A 15443-nucleotide genomic window follows, 5' to 3' on the forward strand; every position below is an offset into this window, starting at 1 on the left:
GAATTACTGAAGGCAGCAAATGTCTTTTTTTATTATAATACCTTCTATTTTTATTAACTGAATATTACATTCAATACAATATATTTCAAAATTGAAGCCTTAAAAGTAATATGGCATAGCAAAGAATTTATTTAAATAAATACATTTCTCATGAAGCAATCCTGTTCCTCATGAAGCAATCGAATGCAAAATAAAATTCTACACTAGAAGTGTTCAGATACCTGGAATACATTTAAAACATTTAAAGTGGCATGACTGAAATTCAAAATGCTGTTCTGGATTGTGTTTAAATTTGTCTTAAACTCGGTAATTAGAAGCACACACACACCACTTTGCCCAGTTGACAAAGCTGATGGAATGGTTATTAAATTTTCATTTATAACATCCTCCAGCAAAAGCTTGATAGGTTACTCCTTTCGGTGCTCAAAAGAACAAAAAATTAGAAGAGACTGGGTAGAAACATACAGGTTAAATTGACAAGAAGTGACAAAATAAAAGCAATGAACATTTCCATATTTCTAAGAACTAGCTCCTGAGAAACATATTCAATCAAATCCTAAATTTCCTTTCAAATGGAAATCTTTACAGTTAATCTGTGTACAGAGAGAACACATTCAGAGTAGTTACATCCACAGAAAGTGTTATTATCATTACTATATGCATGTTTGTAGGTTGTTGGTTTGTTTTTTTGGTCCTATTGTAAGCTATGATCAAGCCAGTTTTGGAGATTTTCCATTTGTTTCATGTCAAACTTGCAAAAACAGAATCCCTGAACTCAGTGCAAAAATGAAATACTGTTCTCACTGAATCCAAAACTACACTGGCAAGGCTATTTAAAAAAAATATTTTCATTGAGATAGATTAAATACATGTGCCTTGTTGAAAGAAATAAAAGCAAGGTTAGCTTAACCACTCCCATATCAGCTTCACCATTTTACCTCACTTTCCAGCACTACAGTTTACATCTCCACATTTGCAGTTTAATTCTTGAATTGTGAAACAAATATTTTTCCTACACTGGCTATCTTCCCTGAAGCAAAGCTTCCCCTCCAATTACAGAAGAAGGGATAGGGTTGGAGCCAATCATTGGGGGGGGGTCATTTTGTTACATTTGTACACAGCCAAAGTATTTTATGATTTAAGCAATAAAGGCTTCTTTTTTAAAAAAAAAATCCTCTTTCGTAGTGTTCTAAATTCAATTTAAAAATAATCTTTTTGTAATGACTGTACACCCCTCCTGCGGCCTTCAGATGTATGGCAAATAGGCTTCCAAGAGTGGCCATATTGCTTTAGTGACACACTAATTTGGCATCAGTTTCTCATAATTACACTGAATACTGCATTTGAGTACTGTATCTTGGATTGTACTTCTCTGCTGCTTCTATTTCACCGTTTTTGCCCCATTGTCCTATTTCCCTGAGCAAGCAAAAACAAAAAAGACTCATGTGAGCATGACAATGATATCACAATAGTATATAACCAGTCAAATCTGGCAACATTATTATTATTATTATTATTATTATTATTATTATTATTATTATTATTAACCTTTATTTATAAAGCGCTGTAAATTTACACAGCGCTGTACATACAATCTTTTAGTCAGACGGTTCCCTGCCCTCAGGCTTACAATCTAAAAAGACACGACACAAAAGGAGAAGGGAGTGGTGGTGGAGAATAGGATCAGGTCCAGCAGATCTTCTCCACCTCCGAGGCCTGGACCAAGGCAGATGGACTGGAGGAAGGGCTTGGCTTCTTAATAGTTGGTTAAAAGGAGGCTTCCTGGGTCAGAGAAGGGCTCGCCTCTGGGAACACTTCTCTAAACAATATAGTCGTTAACTCAGTTTTGAAACTGGGTAGAGAAGTGATGAGGTGTGCATGTGGGGGAAGAAGGTTCCAGGAGTAAGGGGCAGCAAGCGAGAAGGGACGAATTCGGGAGGGGGCAGTGGTAGTCCTATACTGTGACAGGAGACCTTGACTACCAGAGCGGAGGGTGCGAGTAGGAATGTAAGGAGAAAGAAGGTCAGATAAGTAAGGAGGGGCCAATCCATGGAGGGCTTTGAAAGTCAATAACAAAAGCTTGTACCGGATGCAGAAGGGGAAGGGGAGCCAATGAAGGGAGGAGAAAAGAGGAGAAACATGGTCAAAGCGGCGAGCGGATGTGACAATATGGGCAGCTGAATACTGGACAGAGATTAAAGGATGGAGGTGTGAAAGAGGAAGCCCTGTTAGAAGGAGGTTACAATAATCTAGTCGCGAAACCACTAGGGTATGGACCAGAGTCTTGGCAGTAGAGATTGAGAGGAATGGACGGATCTTGGCAATGTTGAGGAGAAAGAATCTACAGGCCTTGGCGGTGGCCTGGATCTGGGGAATAAATGACAGAGAAGAGTCAAAAATGAAGCCAAGACTGCGGGCTTGATGAACCAGTTGAATAGAAGTGTTGTCAACAGAAATAGAAAAGGAATAGTGAAGGGTGGGTTTAGGTGGAAAGACGAGAAGCTCAGTCTTAGACATGTTGAGCTTCAAGCGCCGAAGCCGCATCCACTGAGAAATGGCAGTCAGACAAGAAGAAACTTGCTGTTCAAGCCCCGTCGAAAGGTCAGGGGTGGAGAGATACAGCTGAGTGTTGTCGGCGTACAGATGATAGGAGAAACCAAAAGAACTGATGAGTTTACCTAGTGACAGTGTGTATAGAGAGAACAGAAGGGGACCCAAGACAGAGCCCTGGGGAACTCCACCTGATAGGGGAACAGAGGATGAAGTCTGACCACCAGTGACCACTGTAAAATATCTGTCTGACAAGTAAGATTTAAACCAGTCGAGAGCAGAGTCAGAGAACCCAAGGTCAGAAAGTAAATCAACCAGGAGACAGTGATCCACAGTGTCAAAGGCCGCAGACAAATCAAGAAGAATGAGAATAGAGTAGAGGCCGTTTGCCTTGGCCCGCAAGAGATCGTTTGAGATCTTGGTGAGGGCTGTTTCTGTAGAGTGCCGTGGGCGGAAGCCAGACTGGAAAGGGTCCAGGATGGAGTTGGCTTCAAGAAACTTAATACAGCGAGAATAAACGACCCGTTCTAGGACCTTAGAAAGAAAAGGAAGAAGAGAAAGTGGACGATAGCTAGACAAAGAAGAGGGGTCAAGAGAGGGTTTCTTCAGAATTGGGGAAACGAGAGCATATTTGAAGTCAGAAGGGAAGGAACCCATAGAGAGAGAGAGAGAGAGATAATAATAATAATAATAATAATAATAATAATAATAATAATAATAATAATTTGTTTTATTTATATACCGCTATTCCAAAGATCAGAGCGGTGAACAGCAAGTAAGCTAATTAGCAAGTAAGCTAATTTGCCCCCAACAGTCTGGGTACTCATTTTAGCGACCTCGGAAGGATGCAAGCCTGAGTCGAGCTTGGGCCCTTTTGCTGGTCTTGAACTCACAACCTTGTGGTCTTGAGTGAATGGCTGCAGTACAGGGCAGTGGGTAAATAGAGGAGCGAGGGCAGAAGAGAAGGGGCTATAGAGATTAGGACATGGGAGGGAATAGGGTCAAGAGAACAGGTAGTAGGTTTGGAAGAATTTAGCAGCGTAGAGAGTTCATCCAGAGAGACAGGGGGAAACCCAGAGAGTTTATTAGTAGAAGGTACCAGGAGGTTAGTGGTAGGGGCCAAGTTGGGAGGAACTATTTCAGATCGAATAGTAGTGACTTTAGTGATGAAGTAGTTGGCGAAGTCAGTGGGGGAAAATGATGAGAAGACAGCGGGAGAGGAAGGTTTTAGTAGTGTATTGAAGCAGGAGAACAAACGCTGCGGACGCCTCTCATTAGCGCATATCAGCGATTTAAAATAGTTCTGTTTTGCCATAGACAGAGCACGTGAAAAAGATAAAAGGATGAATTTATAATGAATGAAATCGGCCCGTTCCCTAGACTTTTTCCAAAGACGTTCAGCCGCTCGAGAGCAGGACCGGAGGAACCTGATAGTGGGAGTGAGCCAGGGATGAGGCCTAGTCATGGGGGAAGACATGCATACAGATACAGGAGCAAAGCTGTCGAGAGTTGAAGAAAGAGTGGAATTAAATAAAGACATTGCTGAATCAGCAGAGTCCCCAAGATCAAGAGAAGAGAGAGATGAATTCAAAGTCTTACTGAGATGGTCAGAGTTAACAGACTGAAGGTTGCGGAAATGGCGCTGAACAGTACGACGAGGAGGTGGGATATAAGTAAAAGAAATTAAATGATGGTCAGACAATGGAAAATCAGATGCCAGGTAGTTGGAAATGACGCACTTAGCAGCAAGAATTAGGTCGAGACAGTGACCAGAAGAATGGGTTGAGGAGTTAGAATGAGGCTGAAGGCCAAAAGAAGCAAACAGGGAGCTAAGGCGAGATGAAGACAGATTGTTGAGATTGTCAAGGTGAATATTAAAGTCACCTAGGATCAGAGAAGGGACTGTATCAGATAGAAAAAACGTCAGCCAAGATTCAAAGTCAGATAGGAACTGGGTAGCAGAACCAGGAGGGCGATAGATGACAGCAACTCGGAGCTGTAAAGGAAAAAAGAGTCGAATGAAGAGAAACTATAGCTGGGGGGGAAAGAAAGAACTTGAAACTGGCAGGAATTGGACAATAGTATACCGACCCCTCCTCCTCGACCCTCAGGAAAAATTGGGGAAAAAAAACATGAGAAAATTCAGAGGGCAATGAGAGAGCTGAGTTTAGAACATTTCAGGCTTATAGCCTTCATAAACAGGTGAGGGTGCTTTTTGCACAGGGAAATATCTGTGCCCCTTTGGTGTATGTGATACAGGTTTCTCAGAAGCTACCACGCTCCCTTTGCTGCACACTATTTTGACATCAGTTTTTCATGATGAATATAGTCGAGGAGAATCTGATGTGCTCCATTGTATCAGAAAAGGGAATAATTAGTTCCAATAGACTCTAATAAGATTTAACTTTGGCCTAATATAGCGGCCCAATATCAGCTGTTGTGCCCTATAGCTGTCCATGAGAGGAACAGAGTAAGATATATATGAAACCATTCCCAGTTGGTATATTTATGCAAAAAAAATGGGGGGGGGGGAGTTATATGCTGATTTTTTTTACATGCAAGTCAAACAATTTATATAGAACTCAGTTGGTAAGTTTTGTTTCACATAAATGTGAAGATTTATTCCAAAAGGGTCTAGGGTTTGGGATCAGTGTATTTAGAAGAGATGTATAAAGTGTGTGGGGGCATGTGTCTTCCAGTCGCCAGCTGACTTACGGCAACCCCATGAATTTCATAGGGTTGTCGGAGGATTCAAGGTGGTTTTGCTAGATCCTTCTTCTGAAGTACCGGGAATTCATTGGTGGCTTTCCTTCCATGTACTAACCAGGGCTGAACCTGCTTCACTTCCAAGATCAGATGAGATATGATCCCTTTAAGGTATTTAGTCCCTGTGATGTAAAGACTGGGCTAACATTCCTCCTTCAGCTCTCCATGCTAATCCCAAAGACTGCTTGATGGTGCCTAATGATACACTTACATGGAGGTTACCATTCATGTGTGGCATTCAACATGAAAAAACATTCAACACAAAAAGCATTCATGTTGAGAAGGGAGTGAAAAAAAATATTCACTGAAATTCACAGAATACATTCTATGAAAGGTGTTCAGAAAACCAATTCTGAAATGATGCTAACAGAACAAAAGCGGCAACATATACTAATCCCTGAAAGAAACTAAGAAAAATAAAGCTCCAATTTTCAGTCTTGTAAATGTTGTAATTTTTTTCATTGAAGCATAAACATTCCCTCTAAAAATGTACAATTATGTACTATAAATTCAGAATTTTTAATTGTACTGCTACTTTATTTACTTCTTAAATGTTAAAGATCACAATTCGATGCTCTTGGTTGCTTCATTTACATCCAGCACCTGTGTTTGTTTAGCTATCTGAGCTTTATGTGCTGGGTTACTTAAATGTCAGCATAAACTGTAATGTTTTCAACCTCTGCCAAGTTGTTTGTTTTGGTATATTCCATCATGAATGTTTCCTCTTTCCCCAAGAGTCAACGACTGGGCCTTAAACAGAAGCTAAGTGATAATCAATATATTGTATTTAGTTACAGCTCAGGATAAATATTAAAATTTGGTTGGAAAAAATAATTTAGAAGCTGGCACTTCTAGTAGTACTTTTTGCCAAAAGGTGTGATTAACAGCAGCATTATTGTAAAACTCCATTGTAAAAACAACATTAACACCATTATTTTAAAATAAAAAGCAGGTAGCTCTGTTGATATGTGAATTTTATTTAGTCCCAATAAAGGTATTTTTCTCACCCAATATTTTAAGAACTGGCATTAGACAAAAAAAATGCAATTATTAAATAACAGTTTTCATTTCTGGAATTGCATACATGAAGATCAAGCAGTGAAATTAGACAAATTACTATAGTTAACAAGGTTGCTCACAGCTTAATTATAGAAAAGTAAAATCTTGGTAGTACACATAAATTAAAAGTATTTCAGTATATTATTGTTCTCATAAACAGACAAAATCCATGAACATTCAGTGGTGTTATCATGCTACCAACGTTACTGATTTACCACAAAAAGTGTACATTGATAATTTTATGCTGCCTAGAGCCTTCCCTTCAATAAGCCCTGTGATTCTGCTACTCACGTCAGGCAAAGGGGATAAAGATCTTCTCACTTCAGAAGCAATATCATATCATTAAAGGAATATGGCATGGAAGAAGTTTTGTCTGGGTTTTGCATTTGCTTTACTATTTCTCAATTTAGCATCTCAAGAATATTATAAACACACACTCACATAGGGCCTCTCTGCCACCACATAAAACAAACTGACAAGTATTAACTGTATTGAAAGCTCTAGTTTTTTAAATGTGCAATATTATGGATGAAGTAGCCAGGATACAAAGAAGTACAGTATTTGTGACATGTCCAAAGATTTTGCTATTCTTGTTGTTTCGACCTGAACAGTTGGACTTCGTACCATCATCACAAACTCATTTCGAAACTTCCTTCATTTCAAAAGAATTATTTAAAATTCACTAGGGTGAGTGGAATAGGTTGCATGGTTCTTTGGAGCCTGTTCAATATATCATTGTGCTGTCAGGTTGTATACAAGCAAATATGAGGCAATAAGGGGCATGACTCACAAGACCAACTGAAGCAAAAGACTAAGGACTAGAGACAGACAATTTCTCTTCCAAAGAATTGAAGACAGCATCATATGCTAGTATGCCATGCTACTATATGCCACTCACAGCAATTATTTGTGACAAACAAGATCTGCACAGCTTTGTAGTACTTCAAAGACCTGTTTTACTAGACATAGTGTAGGAAAAAACGGATATGCAATTAATGACTTTATTCAAATTCCTTCAAACTAAGGTTTTAATGTGCATAATATGCCACTCCTCACCGTATATATTAATTTGTTGTTGTTTTTTTTAAATAAAGCTTGGAGTATACAAGGTAACCCATCCAGAAGGTTTCCTAATTTTAGAAGGGAGCATTCCAGGTAACACAGGAATTTCCACATGTTGTTTCCCTGCATGAGTGGAGTAGCCACCCACACAGGTTGGATTCTTAGATGTAATCTGCCTTCAATCTTACTTCCACTTAAAGTACTAGAATGCACTAGAATGATTTCTAGAAACTTTTAGCATGCCCAAGCATAATGATGTACCATGAATCCCCAAGGTTACCTCTTAGGAACTTACATGTTTTAATGGAATGTATTTCCTTTCTTTCTCTTTACATGCATTCAGAGCTTTAAAATACCACCTCAGCAATGAAAGTTCTAGTTAAAATCAATAGAATGGAAAAAACCAATTGTGGTAAAAAATAATCACGGCTGTTCAAATTAAAATTTGCTGAGGCCAGCCAAATTCCACTAAGAAAATACCAGTAAAAAAAACCTCCACCTCATGATTACAAATGGTACTCATATTAATGGATTCTGGCTAGTTTCACAGGAGCAAATTGTGATCTAGCACTACATTGGTTTTATATCCAGTATTTTCTTGAAATCTGAAAAAGAACTGAAAAAGCAAGTAGAAAACCAGGGGCAGCAGAGTTGAAAAGGATCTGTAAGAATCACAATTGTGACTTATTCAATCACAGAAATTTAAACAAAACTAATATTGCAATCCTATGGATGACTACCTAGAAATAAACATCACTGGAGTTACCCTCTGATACATGTGTAAAGCACTGAATCATTAGGCTGAACTCAGTGTGACATATTTCTGAACATACATGCACATATTGCACAGTAGATCTATTGAAACAAATGGCACCAAGGAATAAAATGAAACATTTAAATTCCATCAGATTTAATGGTATTTAAGTTTCCTTTCCATAGGACTGTGTAAATGTTTCTTTAACTGTTAAAACATTTTAATATGGTCTCACTATTATATTTCATACAACAAAATGAGAGAAACATGAATGATTTCACTCTGGCTTGAAGCAAATGATTATTGGACTAGGAAAGGACAAGCAACTGCATGGCAGGAATGGTAATGGTTTTTAGTACCACATAATATACACATCTTACTCATGTTCTCTTCATCATCTATGTCCATTGTGAAATAATTCTTCAGGTTTCTGCAGTTGTGAAGATTGTTTCTTTCTGAAAGAAAAAAAATGTTATCTCATTTCCACAGTGGCATTAAATATGTATGCTCATGTGATTATGGTAGTGAACTACATGTACTTTCAAATGTTTCAGAATTAGATCAAAGTGGCAATTTCCTTACTTAAATTCAGAGCTGTTTTCAGCAGAAGACATAAGTGATCATCATGCAAGATAGCGGATTTTTTTCAAACCTCTGTACCAAAAGCAATATAGAATTCAGTACAAAATGAAACAGCAGTTAAAACTGCTAGAACAAAAATTACTTAGGTACAAGACTGCTTGGTTTCTAAAAAATGTGTCTGTTCAATACTGCCATGGTCAAAAAGAACAGAGCAAGAAGATGCAGGTATGCAAATCGCAGGGTATTTTATTCTTACTAGTAAAAATGATTTTTTTTCCTCTCCTTTCTGAGCAAAATTAAAAGAGATCAACATTAAGGGAGAAAGTTAATACACAACCCCAACTTTGCACAAAACTAGAGTACAAAAAGAACAAAACAAGCACTGTCTATTCCCATTCCTAGAAATTTTGCAATTCCATTTGTAATTCAATTTATCAAATCAGATTGTATAACCTTCCTATTGAGGTAAGGCTGATTCATGATGAAGGGACTGTAACTGTACTACAATTTAAACATTACCTATTTATTACATTTACATATTGTCTTTCTGCCTAGACAACCTGAAAGTGTTAGAATGTAAAATACTGAACCAAACCAATCTTATAAAAATTACAAGTCAAACTTTCTCAGGTCAACTGAAGGCTTTTCAAGGCAAGGGGTCTCTGATATGGACTTCTCTTTTTAAAGCTTCCCTTACAGAAGGACAGTACTGAACATACCTAATCATGCTTACCTTCTCTGAGTCTAAATGCCCACACAAGTCTTGTAACCTATAAAAAATGGACTACTTTTAGAATACAGGAAAATACAAGACACATTGTATGTATGAATAAATAAATGAGTCAGGTTTGTGTCATGATAATTTTTTAAATAATTAATTACTGGACTTTTTCTTTTTCCTTGTCTTTACAGGCAATGCTTTTATAGCAAACTGTCACGACAGGCAGGCACTTGTATCTCTTTGCCAGTGACAGATCTTTATCCCAGTCCTGATGTCAGCAGGGTTATGAATATCTTCTGAGTTTTATTCTGAATTTTAAAATATTCAGAATAATCCATTTGGAGCAGAGAATTCAGCATCTTGGATAATTACTCTGAAGTTTGGACTAACCCGCAAAGCAGGTTCACCACCCCAGTGGCATCAGAGATACTGCCATCACTGTTCCATACTTTTGCTGTTGAGCAAAGGAGGTGCAATTCTCCCTTGAAATTCTTTCTTTGCAAGAACTAGGCTCAACAGTATCCAGGTTCCCAAACTACTAGTCAAAGGAGGAAGGGGTCAGGCCCAGCACGAGCACCACTACTGTATCCCACACCCTACACATAGCTGGAACCTACCAAGGGTCTCTAATACAATAAACCTCCCTCCCTCTTGTGAGTCTGTGGCTGAGTTCTTCCAGAAGTAATAAATCTGTGGCTAGTCTACATGACCTCATACTCACACAGTTTAATGTTCTGCTCTGACAGAACTCTTTTCACAAGAAAACTAACATAACAGGGAAAAGGCTAACCTTGTTGACATACTAGTTTTCTATGCACACTATCCTAATCCTGCGTATTAGTGCAACCGCCTATCTCCTCTAATGCCCCTGGTTTTTTTTACTTCTAGGTACTAATATTAAGGTCCTTTTTTAATCACTTATTCAAAAAACAAAAAATAGTTAAAAGTTTTATGAATCATATTGAGTATGACTTTTTTTTGTCCACAAGATGGTGCTGGTCTTCTAGTAAAAATCTCAGTAATTAAGGGCACTATTAAGGAATACTGATAAAGAAGTTATACTGAGTAATTCTAAACCACTAAGAATATTCTTATTTAATGAACTATTGGGGGAGATATAGAATAACTTCATAGTTAGATTTATTAACTAGTGTGCTTGTTTTCACTTGTTTTTTAATTTCAGCTGTGGTACACTGACTGAACTCAACAATCTGCCATAGTTTCCCACTTGATTCAACAGAAGGGAAAGCTCTTGGCCCTTGATATCTGCTTGGATTTGGTTCCAGGACCCCTCATGGATACTCAAGTCCCATTAAATACAGTGGCACAGTAAAATAGTGTTCCTTATATATAATAACAAAATCAAGCTTTTGATTAATGGAATTTATATTTTTAAAAAACATTTTCAAGACATGGATAGTTTTATCCATGGATAAAAAAATTTGTGGATATGGAGGGTCAGGTGTATCCATTTACTGCAATATTGCACACCCATTGGCTGCGGCAGAGGGGTGGGGCATGCGCACGCTACTGGCAAAACGAGTCCCGATGGTGGCCGGCATGTATTACATGCCCCAGCAGCCCCTGCACCTTGCCTCATTCCCGCCAGGTGCCCAGAGAGCCAAGGGGCTTCAGGAAGGAGGCCGCCAAGCATGAAGGAGACTTCTTTCCACACCTGGCTCCTTCTCCTTCTCCTCCTCAGTGGAGAAGAAAACTGCAGCGGCTGCTCCATTTGTGTCGGTGCCAGAGAAGAGCCCCAAAAGGGGGGGCAGGAAGAGTACCCCTCCAAGGGACCCTACAAGGTTGTGGCTCTCTCTTTCTCTTTGCCCTCCCAGATTGAAGGAAGGCCCCCCTCCCAGCCCCCAAAACAAAGCTAAGCCCAGGGGGAGGGGAGGACTTGTCCCACTGTCCCCAATGGAGACCTGCCAGTCTATAACTTAAATGTCTGAAAAGTATACAGCAATTGTTCATAGTAAGAAGGCAGCAATGTAGCTTAAAGTAGATATGAAGAAAAAACCCTTCAAGTGACATTTTCTTATAGCTTCTCACAGAATTATATCATCTCTAGTTGCCTTTCTTCTTGTTACTCTCATGACCCACCTTTTTCTGCCTGGATAGTTGTGATGATGAGTAGGAACACCTGCCTCCTTCCCACTATCTAAAAATAAAGGTCTACATGGAAAAGCATGATGTGCTGGATCTCAATGCTTGTACGCCTCAATACACCTAAAAAGACAAGGCAGAGACCAATTCTGGAACTCAAATAGCAGGCAGCAATTTGACAGTTTGCAGGTGGATCTTTGTCTATCTCTCTTTTGCTTTAAACAGATTGTAGCTCCTCACATAAAATGATGAAGCCAGGCATATAGTTAAAATGGCAGGAGCCAGGCTTCCATCTTCCCTCTTTCTCCCTGTGAATTCAGCGCCTTTGTGAGCTACATGTGGCTGGGATTTTGCAGCAGCTTACCATACCAAGGGGCATTGTCCATAATTAAGATTCAAATATTATTTTAAGATGCTTACTCCAAGATAACAAAATCAATGAGACAAACCAAAAAGCAGGAACCAGCAATGGAGGAGGGTGTATGAACGTGCGCACGCACACACACACACTCCCATTGAAAATGTTTCATACTGCATTTCCTATTGTTCTCATGTATGTGTGTGTATTGTATCACAACTAATCACATTATATGGGATAAACATAGAATATGACATTCCAGTTATTCTTTTATAACAGGGGTGGGCAGCCTTGGGAGGCAGGGAGCCACATTAACCCTCCAGAAGAGATCTTTGAGGACTGTACACACACCCTGCACTACACATGCTCCTGCAAAAATTGATAAACTTTTTGCCCCCCAAATGACCTCTAAGGGACAAGGGGGTATTTTCACCATGTATTGGGTTCCTCATGGGCTATTATACATCATGGAAATGCCTTAAAAACAACAGAAAGAAAGAAAAGGAGAAAGAAAACAAGAAGTGAGCAAAAATCACTTCCTGTTCACTACCTGTTTCAAATAGCTCTCTCTTGGGCTTAAATTGGCCTGGATGGGCCCAAAATATGATGGAAATCCCCGCCCAAAGGGTTTCCCCCCAAAAAACTTTCATAAATTTTTTTATTTGGTCCCTACGGCACTCAAGGGGCTTTCAAATGTGGCAGAAATGCCCTCTAAATAGAGGGCTTGGGGGACATTTTCAAGCAAAGAAAACTGTAACTAAAAAATTCTATATTTTTAAAAATGTTTTAATATCAGAAAACTCCCTTTAAATGAACATCTTCAATATGCAGTCACTTTCTTTCAACTAAGCACACTACCTTACCCAAAAAGCTTTCCTGTTTCTCATTTGTGTCATAGCATGTGTAATAATAAAAGAAAATGTATATACATGGAGGTTGTGTCAGCAGCTTGCATCCACAATAGCTCCAACACTACACAACACAACAACAACAATAATATATATATTATTTAAGTTTGATCAATTTAAATATTTCTGTAGCTCGCAGTACCATCTTCAATCACTATGGGGAAGACTAACCAATTTAAATATGTCTGTTGCCTACTGTACCATATTCACTCACTAGATAGCAGACTGCCTTGAACAGAACATATCTGTTATTCAGGACAATGGCTCCTATTAAAAGAACAAATTCTACAGGAAACAAGTTTCACACACACACCCAAAAAGCAACTAACAAAAGCTGCACAAAAAGCAAATGAGACCACAGAGCAGCAGCCAGGTTGGAGAAGCCATTTAGAGCAATTGAGACTCTACGACAAAAACTTCAGAGACAAGAAATTAACCGACCAGTGGCAGCTTCCTTCAAAACAAGTGAAATTTTAGAATACTTGTAAGACAGGAAACAAGCAGAACAGAAACAGCTGTACCTTGAGCAACTGAGATTTAAACAGAAAAAAAAAATGCAAAAAAGGAAACAGTGGAATAATATTACATTTGATGCAGAAAAAAACCCATTATGACTGACAAGTAAAACGTGGGATTGCGCTGTCAAGAGTACTTATTATAATTTTGGTCAGATGTTCCAATACAGTCTAGCAAAGTGATTCATGGTTCACTATAACCACATGCAGACATAATGGGGTACATGGATGGATCTCATGAACAACTCAGTTCTTATCTCGCACACCCATGAGAAGGAATTCTCAACTACTGTAACTGGAATTTGTTATTTTGCATGAACCGGCACAAACCCAGATCACACTATAGTTTCTGATGCTGGTTTCTTTGGATAAACCATAGCTTGTGGCTTCACATTCAAAGAGAACAAACAAACAAAAAAAGGTTAGTGTGGAGAAAAGATAGATTAGCCTAGCTTTAGCAACAGCAACTCTGAGCCACAGAGACAGAGTCAACCAATCGGAGGAGAGCTGGTGCCCGCTAATCACAGAAAAGGCTGGAGAGGATAAATAAATCTGGTGCTGACAGAGATGGTCAGATAGGGCTTGATAGTCAGAGCAAGAGGATCTTGTAAAGGTTCCAGAATAATAATAGTATGATTTATTTATATATTTATATTTGGATTCCCCAATCACTGGGAATCCGGTTGGCTTACAACAGAGGGGATAATAGACAGTTCCCTGCCCTCAGGCTTACAATCTAAAAAGACACGACACAAAAGGAGAAGGGAATGGTGATGGGGGGAGGGGATCAGGTCCAGCAGTTCTTCTCTCCCTCTGAGGCCTGGACCAAGGCAGATGGACCGGAGGGAGGTCTCTTCTTCTTCAGGCTAGCCCTGACGGAGCTGGGCCTGCCTGGTCAACTCCCTCATAGGCCGGAAGATGAAAGTTGTGGAGGGAGGAGTCTCTTTCATCAAGCTAGCCCTGATGGAGTTGGGCCAGCCTATTCACTTCCTCCCAGGCCGAAGGATGACAGTTATGGAGGGAGGAGCTTCGATCTTCAGGCTAGCCCCTGATGGAGCTGGGCCAGCTTATTCATACCCTCCCAGGCCAAAGGACGACAGTTTTGGAGGGAGGAGCTTCTATCTTCAGGCTAGCCCTTGATGGAGCTGGGCCAGCCTATTCTCTCCCTCCCAGGCCGATTCCAGGGAGGGAATCTTAGGGCTAAGGTCCAGAGAAAGGATTTAGATCCTGAAGGGAAACTCTTGAGTCAGAGAGTTTTATTTAGGTGTTAACCTGTGGGTTACAGTTGGTCCGAAGACAGAGATAGTAGTTTGATTTAAGAAAGAAACTTTACCATCTAAGATATACGCACCTGTAACAGAAATTGCTTGTTTACAATTATTTTAATCACTTTTGTTAAAACCATCTTTACAATAAATTTTTGACTTTGTTTTGGACAAGGCTTGCCTACGTCTTTACTGACACCCACGTTACCGTTTTAAAACCCATTTTTAATAGATTTTTCAAAAGGGGGTTTATTTTGATTTGGGACAGCGGCAGAATAGGAAGACCCAGGTGCTGTTATCCCAAGTAAACAAGAAGAAAGTGTCGTCACAGTTAGTTACAAATAGATTGATTTATTTTAGAAATAAAGCATCTCTCTCACATACATGGAGTGTGAAAGTACACAGCTGTCTAAAACAGTGGTCCCCAAAGTGTGCTCTTTAAGGGATTTTGAACTTCAGCTCCCAGAATCCCAGACTATTGGCTATCATGGCTGAGGCTTCTGGGAGCTAAAGTCCAAAATCTCTTTAAGGGCACAGTTTGGGGACAATGGGTCTAAAAGTCAAAATAGCTGCCTAACAGATTCCACACAGGTTTTTTTTTAATACAAACATACACAAAGATTTTGAAAACAGAAACCTCAATAACTTTCATACATGTACAGAATGACTGAATTTTGTATATATATTTGGTTTAAATAAATCCATCCCACTCTTCTGTTGCTAAGCCCATTTCAATAAGTGATAATTTACGGAAGACCTTGAAACAGTAGTACATGCTCTGGTAACCTCTCGTCTCGACT

The 15443-nt window shown here is 39.3% G+C and overlaps 1 protein-coding gene across 5 annotated transcripts in view; it reads right to left on the reverse strand.

Annotated features, from left to right (window-relative positions):
• ADARB1 (adenosine deaminase RNA specific B1) overlaps nucleotides 1-15443 on the reverse strand; it is an 82355-nt gene that overhangs the window by 46093 nt on the left and 20819 nt on the right. For 2 of the 5 annotated variants that reach the window (XM_042471285.1, XM_042471274.1), the window contains exons 2-3: nucleotides 9507-9543; nucleotides 8572-8646 (exon numbers count right to left, since the gene is read on the reverse strand). The exons of 1 other annotated variant lie outside the window; for it this stretch is intronic. In XM_042471285.1, the coding sequence (XP_042327219.1) occupies nucleotides 8572-8599 (28 nt within the window). In that variant the 5' untranslated portion in view covers nucleotides 8600-8646; nucleotides 9507-9543. Of the gene's footprint in view, nucleotides 1-8571; nucleotides 8647-9506; nucleotides 9544-15443 lie in introns of those variants that run through there. 2 more of the 5 variants (XM_042471317.1, XM_042471297.1) reach the window with 1 other exon arrangement.

Source organism: Sceloporus undulatus, chromosome 1 (genome assembly GCF_019175285.1).
Source record: "Sceloporus undulatus isolate JIND9_A2432 ecotype Alabama chromosome 1, SceUnd_v1.1, whole genome shotgun sequence".
In the NCBI taxonomy this organism is placed as follows: domain Eukaryota; kingdom Metazoa; phylum Chordata; class Lepidosauria; order Squamata; family Phrynosomatidae; genus Sceloporus; species Sceloporus undulatus.